General features: G+C 44.6%; 1 protein-coding gene across 3 annotated transcripts in view; it reads right to left on the reverse strand.

Annotated features, from left to right (window-relative positions):
• The window catches only part of SEC24D (SEC24 homolog D, COPII coat complex component), a 59,941-nt gene extending 44,046 nt beyond the window's left edge, over positions 1 to 15,895 (reverse strand). Inside the window, exons 1-7 of one of the 3 annotated variants that reach the window (XM_060278559.1) lie at positions 15,691 to 15,895; positions 13,840 to 13,939; positions 9,378 to 9,558; positions 8,597 to 8,723; positions 6,041 to 6,168; positions 5,357 to 5,620; positions 2,831 to 2,952 (exon numbers count right to left, since the gene is read on the reverse strand). In XM_060278559.1, coding sequence (XP_060134542.1) covers positions 2,831 to 2,952; positions 5,357 to 5,620; positions 6,041 to 6,168; positions 8,597 to 8,723; positions 9,378 to 9,528 — 792 coding nt within the window. In that variant the 5' untranslated portion in view covers positions 9,529 to 9,558; positions 13,840 to 13,939; positions 15,691 to 15,895. Of the gene's footprint in view, positions 1 to 2,830; positions 2,953 to 5,356; positions 5,621 to 6,040; positions 6,169 to 8,596; positions 8,724 to 9,377; positions 9,559 to 13,839; positions 13,940 to 15,667 lie in introns of all 3 variants that reach the window. The other 2 variants (XM_060278560.1, XM_035111604.2) reach the window with 2 other exon arrangements.
• Between the last annotated feature and the right edge of the window lie 467 nt (positions 15,896 to 16,362).

Consider the following 16,362-nt stretch of genomic DNA (forward strand, 5'->3'; position numbering starts at 1 on the left):
GAACCAGCAAAGCCGTTTGCTCTCCATGCATTGAGCAGTGGCCCTCTCCCTATCTTCCTTCCACCTCAGTCTCTTTAACTTCTCTTTGTTTCCTTCTCGATTTTTTCCCCTCTTCCCGCTCCCGTCCTTCCCTCCCGGCAGCGAACTCAGGCCGCTGCCAGAGCTAGAAAAGGGGGTGTGTGCGCCTTCCCCGCCGCGTGGAACTACATCCCCCATCAGCCCCCGGGCTTCCCTCTTCCTGAGTGTCAGTTTCACGCTGCTTTGCCGAGCTCCAAGCCGGCGGTGGGCTGCTGCCTTTGCTGGTTCCCGCTCCGTTGGAGCTCGGCAAAGCGCGCGGGAGCCGGCAAAGGTTCCTTGGCTCTGTTCCTTGGCTGTAACCTGATCCCTTCTGCCCAGTGTGTCTCTTGGGCACACAAAGATCCCCTTCTCTTTCCCCTTTTTCTTTTTAAAATGCTCTTGCTGTGCTGTCGCGCAGACCCCGCCTGGCCGCCGAAGTGGGTGTGGAGATGGAGAGAAAGAGAGAGCTAGTTGGGGGGGGGGAGCCGACAGCAAAAAAAAAAAAAAAAGCAGGAGCGGGGGAAATCCGGCGGGATGAAAAAGCCCCCAAGTCACACACACCCCCGCGCGCGAAGAAGCCAGCAAAAAGCACAGTGAAGGGAGCGCCTGAGTCCCGGCAAGGAGCAGGACGAGTCGATCGCGGCAACAGCAGGAGAGGGGCGGAGGAAGAGCGAGAGAAGTCTCTTTTGTTTTAAATTCCCTGCCTGCAGCGTGAAACTGACACTCAGGAAGAGGGAAGCCCGGGGGCTGATGGGGGATGTAGTTCCGCGCGGCGGGGAAGGCGCACACACCCCCTTTTCTAGCTCTGGCGGCGGCCTGAGTTCGCTGCCAGGAGGGAAGGACGGGAGCGGGAAGAGGGGGGAAAATCGAGAAGGAAACAAAGAGAAGTTAAAGAGACTGAGGTGGAAGGAAGATAGGGAGAGGGCCACTGCTCAGTGCATGGAGAGCAAACGGCTTTGCATCGAGCTCCAAGCTGGCGGCAGGCTGCTGCCTTTGCTGGTTCCTGCTCCGTTGGAACTCGGCAAAGCACGCGCTGCTGCCTTTGCCGGCTCGAGCTCCAAGTCGGCGGCGGGCTGCTGTCTTTGCTGGTTCCCGCTCAGTTGGGGCTCGGCAAAAAATAAGACACCCCCGTGTCTTATAAAAAAGAATATAAGACATGTCTTAAAATATGAGAAACACGGTAACTCCTATAATCTCTGGCTATTGGTCATGCTCGCTAAGATTGATAGGAGATGTAGTTCAGGAACATCCAGAGGGAAAGCAGTTCCCTGCTTCTGATATAAGAGATAGGAATCCCAGGAGCCACACCCTTTTCTACTGAAATATCTTGGGGGTGCTTTGCTCAGAGCTCCATACTTCTCAAGAGATTTGAGGATGAACCGGAACTCTGTACGTGGACCAAAACTGTGAAAAACTATACACAATTAAACTTGTTTTGGATTAAACAATTAAACTTGTTTTGGATTTCTCCTCAGATTTTGCAGTTTGCTTCTTCTGGAATGATTTCTGGGTCAAAACTTGGAGCGAAAGCATTCAGTTGCATTCCAGAATTTTGAAACTGAATGGGTAAAACTAAAATAACTATTGTTTTGTTTTCCTCCTATTTGAGAAATTGTGCTATGGTCTCAATTATACTATTTCATCATTTCATCACACCGTTTGCAAATTAAAAAATGGGGTGGGGGATATGCACCAAATTGTAGATTATAAATTGTCTCAATTAGAATTTTTTTAAAAAAAAAATCCTTCCAGTAGCACCTTAGAGACCAACTAAGTTTGTCACTGGTACGAGCTTTCGTGTGCATGGGACCGCTGCTCGGTCCGAGCTCCTGCCAACCTAGCAGTTCGAAAGCACGTCAAAGTGCAAGTAGATAAATACTACAGCGGGAAGGTAAACAGCGTTTCCATGTGCTGCTCTGGTTTGCCAGAAGCGGCTTTGTCATACTGGCCACATGACCTGGAAGCTGTACGCTGGCTCCCTCGGCCAATATCACAAGATGAGCGCCGCAACCCCAGAGTCGTTCACGACTGGACCTAATGGTCAGGGATCCCTTTACCTTTAAGGTGCTACTGGAAGGAATTTTTTAATTTTGTTTCAACTACGTCAGACCAACACGGCTACCTACCCGTCAATTAGAAATGATCATGTGGATCCTTTCTGAAACAGACTTTGATCTGCAACATTTTTGTTATTTGTTTAAGTTTAAGACTTCATTGTTCTTTGGGGGAACCGACATTTCTGGTTTTTTTACTGAGCCCTTTTCATTAGCTGAGGTAAAATATAAATTATTTATGGACATTTGGTTGCTTTATACTGCTAAAATCTCTTGAAAAACATACAACTTGTAACTTGAACCTTACTTAGCCTGAGGAACTGTCTGAGCCACGAAAAGTTTCACATTTCAAAGTTACATCCTTAAGCGCTAAATTAACCACAGTGGAAAGCATCCAACCAAAGGCTTCCATTTTGCTGGAAGGATGCTTGTGCAATGGAACTTCTCTTGCCTCTCCTCTCCCTCTGCCCCCTCCCCCTCCCCTCAAACTCCAGAAGGTTATGGGAATCCCAGAACCAGTTTCAGGGGTGCATGGGCAGAGGAGAGAGAGGGGAACTTCATTTCACAGCCCAAAGTCCTAGAACTAGCAGAAGCACTTCATTGGATACCACCCAATATTCTGTTATGCCTTACTTTAATGTGGAATTGCTTGAAAACTCCCCATTTCCCCTCTCGTGCTTTTGTTTTAGCCACATTTCCTACAAGAAACTCTTACTCACCGGGCTTGGAATGGAATCGGGATCTAGTTTCTTCTGCTGTGGCCCAGCCAATTGTGCTGGACCTGATGGGAGCCCCCCTGGATAAGACAACTGTGCACCTGCCATTGGAGGACCATAATTTCCTGAAAAAAATAAAAAAATCAGCCAAATTAAAGTTTGTGTGTATGTGTGTTGTTTAATATATCCTGTCAGAAGTCTTGTTTCCTAAGTGATACTTGTCCAGTTCTTTTTATTGAAGGAGTCTTTTACTGGCCAGTTCCACACTGCCAGTCTGAAATTTCTACTCCAACCAAGGCCTGTGCATTGTCTTCTTTATATAAATGGAGTACACATATAGGGGCCCAGCAGGAGAGTTTCCGGGGGCCAGATGTAAAAGAGAGAGGAGACGCTGCTTTGACTTTCAGATCTAACACTTTCCACCACTGCTGCATTGAGAATACTAGTGAATTGACCTCGTTTAAGCTCACAGGCAATTGTTGATGGAGCAGTGAGATTACAGTTGGATGTCAAACTGGACACGCTGCTCTAGATTTTTTTTTTTAAGGACAAACTTAATTCCAACCTATAAATACACAACCCTATTGTGCTATATTACATTTTCATATTACCTTTCCGCCAAAGAACTCAAGGCGGCCCACATGGTTCTCCACCACCCACTTTACAATAACCCTCTGAGGTAGGGTTTGGCTGCAAAATTATAGCTGAGCAAGGATCTGAACCCGAGGTCACCTTGATCTCAGTCTGACACTCAGCCACTATACTGGCTCTCATTGCTATTTTGATATTGTGGATGCTGGATTATTTGTGTGTAATATTTAGCATAACATATGCAGCCTGTTAGCCCTGGGCAGTTTTATGCCCCAAGCAGGAGCATTTCGGCTGGTCAGAGCCTAGCATTCTCTTCACACTACTTCCCGTTTCTTTCTAGGCATTATGTTCTAAAGGAAGAAAGAAAAAGGTTCATATGTTCGTATAGAATTCATTTGCTATTTCTGCCCAAGCAGTTGTGTGCTATCAGCTTTTAGCTTCTTCTTCAAACCTGCCCTGGTTAACTATTGGAATAAGCCGCAAGACACAAAAGAACAAACAGGTGTTTGTTATTAATCAAGGACACATTTACGTGGCAAAGAAAAATCTCCCTATACAGGGATGCCTTGTTCTTGCACAAAGATCAAGAAATAGAACTAGCAATACACAGAGAGCTTTGAAAACTTGGCAGGCGGTTTTGGTCTAGGATTCCTGCAATGTTCCAAAGTGGTTCAAGGTAGAACACTGCCATAGTAACCCCACAAGCCACAGGGGCAAGCTACATGTTGCACACAGTTCCATGTAACGGCCCTAACTTTTCTATCTTAAAGGGAAAGGAAAAAAGACATCACTGGAGAATAGAATTAGGAGTGGAGAAAGAACAGAGAGGGAGGGAGTACTTAAGTGTGTTGTCCTCTCAAAAATGTCCCTCTCCAATTTGCTCCACAGACATGTGTGGTCAAAAAAAGCTGCCTTCAGAAGGTGAAGTTTGGAATTTAATGTTGAAGTGCAGGAAAACTGCACTTAGGGCACTTCCAGGGTGCTCACCACTCATCCTTTCTTCAGCTCCTAATCCAACTGAAGCAGCACTATCATAGAATCATAGAGTTGGAAGAGACCACAAGGGCCATCCAGTCCAACCCCCTGCCAAGCAGGAAACACCATCAAAGCATTCTTGACATATGCCTGTCAAGCCTCTGCTTAAAGACCTCCAAAGAAGGAGACTCCACCACACTCCTTGGTAGCAAATTCCACTGCCGAACAGCTCTTACTGTCAGGAAGTTCTTCCTAATGTTTAGGTGGAATCTTCTTTCTTGAAGTTTTAATCCATTGCTCCGTGTCCGCTTCTCTGGAGCAGCAGAAAACAATCTTTCTCCCTCCTCCATATGACATCCTTTCATATATTTGAACATGACTATCATATCACCCCTTAACCTTCTCTTCTCCAGGCTAAACATACCCAGCTCCCTAAGCCGTTCCTCATAAGGCATCGTTTCTAGGCCTTTGACCATTTTGGTTGCCCTCTTCTGGACACGTTCCAGCTTGTCAGTATCCTTCTTGAACTGTGGTGCCCAGAACTGGACACAGTACTCCAGGTGAGGTCTGACCAGAGCAGAATACAGTGGTACTATTACTTCCCTAGATCTAGATGCTATACACTATGGGCAATTCCAGATAACCTGATTATTGAGCATTCATTCTGATTTGCTTGCAGGGAGGTTAGATGACATTACATCAAAGCAAGCACAGTCCCACACTTTCCAGTGTATTGCCCGCATCTCTTCCCTTCTTGCAAAAGTCTGGTCTTCTGAGGAATTGGGTTTTTTTGCACAAGAACTCCAACCGTGCAACCTGAATTTGCCAGTATGCAAATGAATCCCACCTGGAAATAGTGACAAATCATGCTTCTAGTTCATTCTGTCTCCACTCCCATCCCTCTGGATTCAAAGCAGATGTTCCAACCTGGCAATCTTATGTAAACTAGGTAGCCGCACTTACCATACTGGGGAGGAAACCCAGGGCCTGTGGGTTGGCTTGTGAGTTGTGGTGGCAAATTGGTGTTCGGTGGGTTTGAGCCAGGGATCCCCTCTTGCCTGGCCATTGAAGGTGGAGCGCAGTGACTGGTCAAATTATTTGCTGGTGAAGAAGAAATCTGAGGACCAGACGACAAGGCCATTTGATGTGGTCGAGGTGGTGGAGCTTGCAAAGGTGGTGGGAGGCCAGAAGGCATGCAAGGAGGTGTGTTTGGGGTGTTACCAGGACCTGAACAAGAGTATCACCATTATGCATTCATTTGAAAAACCCTTTAGAATAATAATCACAGTGGAATGCAGGTATGTCTTAAAGACACCTGCTGTTGTAGCAGTTTACATTCATTTTAAATGGAATTAAATAGTATAAATGATATTCATATCAAACCAATTGCTCTTCAAGGCCATTCTCTAAAATCTTAAAATTGCAACATATCCCAGTAATATGGTTAAAAAGCTAAAACCTGGAGAACTCCAACAAGATTTAAAACAGTCCCATTAGAATTCAACCTTTCTTATCAAAATCTTCCTGTAGATTTTGACCTATTGAACTTGTGAGCATTTGTTTTCTCAGGAACCAACCCAAGCTAAAAAATAAAATAAATGCACGCGATCTCTCAGAAGCTTTTGTGAAAGACTATGTCATCCTTACCATAATTATTTATTTGCATGTTGCCAAGCTGATTGGCCAGCTGTGCAGAAGAAGGGGGTGGACTGTTTGGATAGGAGGACGGGGATGGATGGCTGTAGGGGGGGAAGGAAGGTGAAGAAGGTGGAAACCTGAAGAGAAAAAGAAGTGTTACAAAAACAAACAAACAACAACAACACCAAACAGATGACAATGTAATATCCACTCCACAAATACCACCTAGAATTCAAAATCTAAACAACATGGTTTGTAAACCTAGGCAAGCCTCAGGATCACAGGATATTCCTTCCCTTCCCTCTACTTCTCCAGAGCAGCCACAAAGAGTTCAGAAATGCTTACTTCACTCCTTCACTATCCAGTTTTGTGTTTTCCAGACCAGACAAAATGCATAATTAATTATGGTTTGCTTTGATTTGTTGTTGTTGTTATTATTATTATTATTATTATTATTATTATTATTATTTATTCAATCACCTTACACACACACACAAGTTTGAATTTGTTTAGAGATGGAAAACAACACCAACTCAAAAATGATTAGCATGCAGACAAACCTAGGGCTTCCATTAATAACTTGTGCTTTTGATAAAATGTAGCATTACTAATTCTTGCCCGGCACATTCAGATGGTGGGGCAGAAGAAACAAAGAGAACTGAAATAGGACTAAACCTCATCTTATGGCTCATAGGCCTTCTGCTTTGATCTTTTAAAATCAGGCATGGGGGGGGGGTCAAAGGCTATTCTCTGCCCACAGAATACACTCCATATTGTAACTGCACTAAACATATGGATCAAATTAGGCTCCAGACTCTAATCTAAATAATTGCTTGATCCAGGAAGAAAGAGTCCGGCTTTTCCCCTTGATTAATCTGATTTATACAGACGTTTCTTAATAAGCATTCCAGTGCACAGCACGTAAAAGTAGTGCTTTATGTGTTTGAAAGGAAGTACTAAGTTCTATCCATAGAGTATGTCACCTACACAAATGTTTAAGGAATGAGAGGACTCTACAGGATGCACAGTAATGAAGTTAGGATTTGAGTGCAAAGGACTGTGGCCTCATCAACAGTGCAAACCAAACTGGCAATAGACCTTAGTGCTCCAGGAATGGGATGCTTTTGCTACGAGTTCAAGTTACTATTATTGAGTGCAGACCAATCATGCACTCTACATTTGGGCAGATCTCACCACAACCTTACACACATATACCTGGGAGAAAATCCAATGGAACTCAGTGGCACTTTTGAGTAGACACGTACAGGATTTATTATTAATTTGTTGCATTTATATCCCACCTTTTTCTCCAAGGAGCTCAAGTTGACATACATGGTTCTCTCCCCCCCCCCAACTCATTTAATCCCAACAACAACCCTGTGAGGTAGGTTAGGCTGAGAGGCAGTGACTGGCCCAGGGTCACCCAGTGAGCTTCATGGCTGAGTGTGGATTTGATCTTTGGTACCCCAGATCCTAATCGTAGTCTGACACTAACCACTACACCAAACTGGCTTTGGCTTGCCATGTGCCCCTTCAGCATATATCTGGGAATGGTAGGATATGGTTATAGTCTAGCCCTATGCAGGCATCCTACTTCGGTGTTTCATCAACATGTGAAGAGGGAGAGCAACGATGCACATGGTAGCTCCACTGCCACATCACCGATAAGCATTATCATCCATCTGTTGGAGGAACACCTTCTGCAATGGGAGCCTTTTCTACTCATGTACATTCCACATGCAATGACAGTACAGGGAGCCTTTGTGAATAGGAACGATTCCCCAATGCAGAAGTTATCCCTCCAACTCATGGAAAGCAATCAGAATGGAGATGAAAGCTGGAGCTACAGCTGTCTAATTGCTCTCTCCAGACATGTGCGGATTAAACACAGGCATAAGATGCCCAAATAGATAGAGAGACTATTCTGTACACCATATACAGTCATACCTTGGGTTACAGATGCTTCAGGTTGTGCACCGCGCCAAACCCGGAAATACCGGAACGGGTTACTTCTGGGTTTCGGTGCTTGCGCATGCGCGAAAACACTAAATCATGCTTTGCACATGCACAGAAGCACCGAATCATGACCCATGCATGCGCAGACGTGGCGCTGCAGGTTGCAAATGCTGTGGGTTGCAAACGTGCCTCCCGCATGGATCACGTTCACAACCCGAAAGTCCACTGTACTGAAGTCTCTCAGCCCTACCCACCTCACAGGGTGTCTGTTGTGGGGGAGGAGGGGAAAGGAGATTGTTAGCCGCTTTGAGACTCCTTCAGGTAGTGATAAAGCAGAATATCAAATCCAAACTCTTATTATTATTATTATTATTATTATTTGATGGAAAAAAAATAATTGAGATAAGTGCTAGCCACTACCTGAGTTCCGCTAATGGACCCAGAATATTATTTTACTCATTATTGGTATGGATTAGTGCTATTACAAAAAAGCTGTGAACAGGTTTAAAACTGCTTTCAATGCTATGTGCAGTAGATATTTGAGCAGATAAACAGAAATTCTAAGCATAAACACATTTATTGTTTTGCTTTAAAAAAAATAAAAATCACCTCTGCGATTGTTGTGCTGCAGCGCTGGGCCCATTCTGGATATTGGTTTGGTTAAACTGGTGAGCGCTAGGAGATGGTGAACCAATAGGAGCAGCAGACCCGAAAGGCACATTAGGTTTCAACATAGCTAAAGTAAAACACAGGCATGAACATAGTGGATAACAATAGAAAATCACTGCATAAATGAGGTAAACATTACCAACAGCGAAAGCAAAATAAGTATGGAATTTATTTATGGACCTCAAAAAAAGGAAGTCTAAACTGCTCAGGAAGTTATATTATGCTCTAGTATTTAAATTCTAGATGGCAGATCACTCACAGAATGTTCATACATAATACCAAGACCAAGCATCTTTCCTTGCTTATGGTCTTCTCACTGTAATACCTGATTAAACCAGGAGCTTTTCTTTTCACTAATAGTGCAAGATAAATATTAACAAGTATAGTGGTACCTTGATTGTCGAATGGCTAGGCTCCCAAACAAATCAGCTCCTGAACGCCACAAACCCAAAAGTGAGCATTTGTGAACGTTTTTCGGAAGCCAAAGTCTGACGCGGCTTCCACAGCTTCTGATTGAGTGCAGGAAGCTTCTGCAGTCAATCGGAAGCTGCACCTTGGTTTTCGAATGGTCCCAGGAGTCGAACGGACTCCCGGGACGGATTAAGTTCAACAACCAAGGTACCACTGAACAGTAATGTAATGATATGGATAATGACATAACATGCACTAGTATAGTGGAGACATCAACCTCTATATGGCCAATGTCTTGATGTTACTTTACCTGATTGAGATGCAGAAGAAGGTGAGTTTACATCACCATAGTGTCCATACATATGTGGAGAAGCAGGTTGCCCCAAACCAGCAGAGAATCCTCCCATTCCTGGCTGGGGCTGAGAATATGGAGGTGTTGCAACATATCCTTGCTGATTCATTTTAGCAGTGGTTTATTTCTGATGGAAAACCTGTCATAGAAATTAGACTACGTCAAGTAATAAAATCAGCAATATTTCACTGATACATAGTGCAGGTAAAGCACAAAATGAGCTTTATGACCCAAAAGCAATGTTACAAGGCAAGAGGACAGCATCCTACTTATTAGCTCTCTTACATAATGGCTACCAAATTATTTATTTGATATGGACAAAATGCACAGACATTCTCTTGTAGCAAAGGCACTGATACAAACTCTTTATTTTTAAAAAATCAGCTAGAAGAGGTGGATAAAATTAATCACAGACTGAACCACTGTTACTTGTTGCAAAACAACCAGGTTTTGCCCCCAGTGGTTGTCTGGTAGGACGACCAAATTTCCTGTTTTGTGGCACAATGCAGGAAAAAATAGGTATGCCTACGGATGATTCCAAACACATTTTGACAACCCATATGGTTTTGAAACGATAATATTACCTTTAGCACCTGAAAATATTATACAGATGACTTTCCATACAGATCCAAGCATTGGGTAGAAAGGGCCGTTGCCTTTCTAGCTCCATGGAAAATGCAAACAGGAAAGCAGAGATCAGTAGGCAGTGGTGGATGGTGCCCATTGAGGCTGAAAGGGCAGAAGACAAGAGAGCCTAAGAGATGGTGGAGCCAAAACCAATGACAGATGGAGACTGGTTGTATGTAAGAAGGCAGGTTGGTGGGGCATTGCCCCATCCACACTAATGGGTCACCCTCTACTTGCAGTAAGCACACCAAGCTTCCCCTACTTTGCAATTTTTGGTCTTTCCATTGCACATTCTGAACCAAAAACTATCCTTTTCACCTGTATTATACCAGGGAATGACAGAAAACAAAATCAAGTGATTGACCTTGCCAGGGGCACTTTATGAAGTGGGTCCAGCCTTGCTTACATTGTGTTGGAATTTGCAACACATGTGCATGCACACACACTGCAGTGCTCACTGATTTTTCTAAGTATTTCCTCTAAAATGAGGCCCGTTTCCCTAGGCACTAAGCACACAGTAGCCCCTGACATTCATCCCTCAGGTCATTTCCCCTGCCTATGGCACCTTCATTTGCACACTGCTGCAAAATCTGCCTTTTCAAACAGTTGCCACCACAAGATGCAAAAGACATGATCCCATCCATGGCAGTTGCTTCACACAACTAAGTGGTCATTGGTAGGTAACCAACACAGACAGACAGAGTTCAAGAGCCACACACCAACAGTCATGAGATCTGGCCCATAACTGGGCACTGTGGCAGCCAATACTGTACTTATTTTGTATACTAAGTATACCACGAACTAGCCTCCAACTCCCAGTCAAAACACACACAAAAACTCAACCATATCAGGAGTTATATAGTCTTGCAAGTGTAATCCAAACATGTTTTTCCAGTTGTGTAACTCAGGCAGTAACGTCTTGAGAGCTGCAATGGTTTGCCCCTTTACTTTATTTATTGCATTTATTTTCCACCTTTTCTCCCACGAGCCCACACTTCCCACCTCCATTTTATCTTCTCAAAAACCCTGTGATGTAGGCTAGGCTGAGAGTGTGTGACTGGCCCAAATTCACCAAGTGGGTTTCATGTCTGAGTGAGGATTTGAACCCTGGTCTCCCAAGTCCTAGCCCAACACTCTAACCACTACTCACACTGGCTCTCAGTTAAGCCCCACTGAGCATAACAAGGCTTACTTTTGACCGCATACACGATGCCTTTAAAGCTCATTCGAAGCACATTCGTTCCTTCAAAAGATTCTGAACACTGAAGTCCATCCCTCACAGAGCTACAGTTCCTTAACAAACAATGCTAACAAACAATTATTTGAGGGAAAGAAGGTGCTTTAAAGGTATGTTGTGTATGCAGCATATTGAGTAAATGCAAATTGGGTCATGCTGTGTGACTCAGTAAACATGACAGAGTGGTGGTTACAGTGACAGAAGGCAGTAATGATGACAAATGTGACCTAATGGTTCAAGCCTATGTAAGTTTACTCAGAAGCAAGTCCCACAGATTTCAATGAGGCTAACTCCTGATAAAGCATGTACAGAAGAACTGCAACCAAACAACTGCCCAATAACATCTCCTACTCATGTTTTAGCTCTTCAGAGCCAAACTAGAAGTACAGAGGGGAAATTCCATATATAAAAAAGTAAGTATGATGACGTGGCGTTAGAAAAAACTGTACCAGGGCTGCAATTATCACTTTCAGTCCCTATAACTTCAGCCATTATCTACTTCCAACTAATGTGTATGTTTGCCAAGATAAAAATTAAGGTAGCAAAGATCACGCAGGCCTAGCTATCATATTCAATTACCATTTGGTGGGACTGAGTGTCTCTCTGTGTGTGAAATCAAACAGGGGTCTATTCAGGCTGCACACAACTTGTAATAATTCAATGTGCTGAAAGAGTATATCAACTTTTTTGGAAGAAATATTATCTATATTATATATATATATGCTGAAACACCACAAGTACAAAGTGTTCGGGTGAAACTGCATTAAAAATGCTTTACATCTTCTCTGCTTTAAAAATCAACAACACCCTTCTGTGGATAGTGTGTGTAACTTTCAGGTGTGCGTAAGGAAAGGAATCAACAAATCTTTACCAAATTCAATGGAGATAGCTCACTGAATACAGTATTAATATAGGACGCACAGTGAGAGTGTTAATTTAGCAGTGTTATCATTATGGATTATGAATGCTAATGTGGAGGTCTGGTCTGCAATGTACACTGCTCCCCCCCCCCCGGGTGAAATATTTGTTTTGTTTTGTCTATACTGAATGTTTCTATTAACTGAACAAATTACAGTCTAAAAATTTCCCAAGCCTCTCAAGTTTCATGCATATAAAATTGCAAATCCTTTCTTGGAATCTTTTTAATCTACAAGATTTAGAAAATGAAATAGGAAAGAAAGCACATAGGCACATCAGGTTTCTCCCAGTGCCAAGGTGTTTCCCCTCCTTCTGGTTAGACTGAAACGTGGCAATCTAAGCCCTGGTCACTTCAGCAAGTTTAGTTAGTAGCCAGCATTAAAGCACCTACACTACATTTTCATTGTCAATATAAAGAATGGAAGTTCGGGGCAACTGTTGTAGGACTTGGTAATGCTCTTACCTTTGATAGGCTCTAAAGGAAACAACTTCCTGCACAGCTCAGTAGGAGGGAAAGACAGTGTGCCACGTCAGACTTCCTATGCACAACTAAATAGACTCTAAACTCTTAGAAATACAAACATAGTACGGCTGACTTAGTGGCCTATATCCACTTCCAAATACATTATAGATAACATAGGTGGTTTAATAAACCACACCCTTTCCCCAAAACAAACAGATACAAAGTACAAGTATCTATTTTGCAAAGTACATCAGACTTCAGTACAATTAACCCATTCCTCATAATCAGAAAGGGCACACAAAACAGTACTAAAACCAAATATTTGGTTTTGGCCACTCGAGATAGGAACCTTAGGAAGCTGCCTTATGTGGAGTGGACCATTGGCTTAGTAACGTCTACACTGACTGGCAGTGGCTTTCCAAAGGTTTCAGATGGGGGACATTCCCTAACTGGAGGTGGCATGATGCAAAGCAGATGCTCCACCATCGAGTTACTGCCCAAAGAGACAGAAGTTCCTTATTACAAGGTGTCTAAAAACATGTCACAAACTCTTTCTGTACCTATATAATTGTTGGGCCAACCAAAAGTACTCTTTGCCATTTCTTCTATCTCCAGGATATGTCTAAAGTTATTAGGGATTCTAGTCCTGCCAGTGTGGTCATATGATTGGACTCAGGCAGACTTCCCAAAGTCATGCTGAAAGAGGTGATTGACTGCAAACCATAGAAGGAACTAGTCACGCTTAGGTCATGTTTAGATAAAGGTAAAGGTAAAGGGGCCCCTGACCATCAGGTCCAGTCGTGTCCGACTCTGGGGTTGTGGTGCTCATCTCGCTCTATAGGCCAAGGGAGCCGGCGTTTGTCCGCAGACAGCTTCTGGGTCATGTGGCCAGCATGACAAAGCTGCTTCTGACGAATCAGAGCAGCGCATGGAAACGCCGTTTACCTTCCCGCTGGAGCGGTCCCTATTTATCTACTTGCACATTGGTGTGCTTTCGAACTGCTAGGTGGGCAGGAGCTGGGACCGAGCAACGGGAGCTCACCCCGTTGCAGGGATTCGAACCGCCGACCTTCTGATCGGCAAGCCCTAGACTCTGTGGTTTAACCCACAGCGCCACCTGGGTCCCTCCCATGTTTAGATATCACAGCTAAATCACCTTGTGATCTGGCCCATACCTGGAGCTTGGATACTTCCATCTTCCTCTCCTTGTGCACCCCAGTTCCCTCGCCTACTCCTTCATTTTCTTCCACATCCAAATCAAGCAAAATATGTTTACTGCCAAAAACAGGTGATCACAAAAGTGTTTTAGAAACCCAGTTCAAGCCATGGTTTTGTGGCAATTCTGGCATCATAGTGAACTATAGCTTGCAATAACTACTTTGGCTGATTTGGACACCACAGCAAACTATAAGTATTGCAAAGCAGGAAGTGAAGGATAAGAGTGGGGCTTTGTGAGTCCAAGGCATGGCCCAGGTGACAGATCCTTGGTTTAGCAGTGACATCTGACCCATGCCATGATTTCCCACAAAAACACTAGGAAGAGCCTTCATTCATAAGCATATCACACATGTCATATAGGCTGGAATGGTGAGCAAGGAGGAAGGAAGATCTAAAAATCAACAAAAAGGATTAAATCAGGTTAAATCAACAAACCACTCGGCCATGAAGCTCACTGGGTGACCTTGGGCCATTCACATCTCTCAGTCTAGCCTACCTCACAGGGTTGTTGTGAGGATGATATGGAAAGGAGGAGAACCATGTGTACCACCTTGAAATCCTTGAAAAATTAAGGTGGCAAATAAACATAATAAGGAATAAATAAATAAATAAATGCTACAACTGTTTGGGATAGCTCTGCTGGTAGAGCATGAGACTATCTCAGGGTTGTGGGTTCAAGTCCCATGTTAAGCAAAAGATTCTTGCATTGCCTGGGGTTGGACTAGATGACCCTTGTGGTACCTTCCAACTCTATGATTCTCCTCTTCTTCTTATGCTAGAAAAATTAATCCAAAGGCTATACTAGAAGTAAATCAGAAGGAGATTGTTGGGGACAGTGGCAGTTTCTGAAATTAACATCAGTTTCCCATGATCAACAAGTGAGATGTTTTGTGGTTGTGTTGTATTCTACAATGATGGGTGCATGGTGAAGGTGAAGCAATTGTGCAATCTCTTTCCAGCGCCTCCAGTATTTAAGATGCTTACCAAAAGACTACACAACCCATCATAAAGAGTGTCAACCCAAGATTTAAAAAAGGAAGGGAAGAATCATGCAACTTTTGTGGTGATTAGGCTGATTTGCCCAACCCTGATGTGCATGGCAAGAACACTCTCCCAATATGCCAAGGTGCCAACATCACACTTTTGACTCATCACAAACAGAAAATCCTGTGCCCACCTAAACAGCCTGGATGCATTCTGTCAAAATTCAATGCCTATACAATCAACTCTAGAAAAACCACAAAAGCCTTGCAATATTAGGTGCTAGTTAGACAGGTGATGGATGTGTGTGTTTTTAAGCACCTTAGCATTGTACTAATGGAGGCAACTTTCTAAAAAAAAAGTTAAACACATTTAAAACTGTCCTTAACGATACAGCAGATCCCTAAACAAAAACCTTCCCGAGTCTCAAAGAAGAGCTGAACACTCCTGCAATTTACACCGACTTATGCCAGTCCCTATAAGACTGGAGATGCCTCCTTGGTGCTGCTCAGATCCTGCGTCTGACGCTCACCCCACCCCCACCCCCACGCAACTGCACCCAACTTGCAGAAGGATAAACTCTCCCCAGTCCCCTCTCGTGCTGGGACACCCCTCTCCTCCTCCCCACAGAACTCCCCCTATGCCAAACCTACAAAATTCGCCGGCTCATCCTGGGATCCTTCAAGCCGTTGTGCTGCTCCCCTCCTTCCTGCTCCCTGGAGGACAGAAGCTCCACTCACTGAGCAAAACATCCAGGATGCCCCCCCCTCGCAGGACGCTCGCCTCTTCCCCCCCCCTACCCACCTGGGCACAGGTGGCCCCCTCACCTGGCCAGTCTCCCGCGGTCCCGTCCGTCCTTCTCGCCGCGCGGAGGCTCCGCGGGTCGCGCCGTTCCAAGCGGGTCCAGCAGGCGCTTGTCAGAAGGAGGGAGAGCGTGGCAGCCGGCTCCAGGCTCCCGCCTCTCCTGCTCGCTCGCTCTCCCCGCCCGGGAGCGCTCAGTGAACTGCCACGTCTAACAGTGCTCGCGGGAGCGCGCGGCGAGGCCACAGCTGACCCGGAGGAGAGCGCGCGCCGCCGCCGACAAGCGCCGAGCTCGCGTCAGGAAAGCGGCGCGTCATTGGCGAAAGGTGTTTCCTCGCCCCCTTCGGGGAAGAGTCGAGCATGCGCGGTGCCTCTGGCGAAGCCTTTTGCCCTGGCGCGCTCTTCCAGTCGTTGCTCCCAAAGAGGAAGGAAGAATTGGCCGGAGATGAACGTGGGGAAGGCAGACCTGCCAAAGGGGAGGTTCGGGGTTCTTAAGGAAGCGGGAACGGAATGGAAGGATCGCATAAGCTAGAAGGCTTTCCTTGAGGGACAATACATGCCTGAAGGGTAGCACAGCATTATTATTATTATTATTATTATTATTATTATTATTATTATTATTATTATTATTCCCCACCCATGTGGCTGGGTTTCCCCAGCCAAAAATAAGAGAGAGCCTTATGGCTTCTCAAAGATTA

The sequence above is a fragment of the Zootoca vivipara genome, chromosome 9, assembly GCF_963506605.1.
Source record: "Zootoca vivipara chromosome 9, rZooViv1.1, whole genome shotgun sequence".
Taxonomy (NCBI): Eukaryota; Metazoa; Chordata; class Lepidosauria; order Squamata; family Lacertidae; genus Zootoca; species Zootoca vivipara.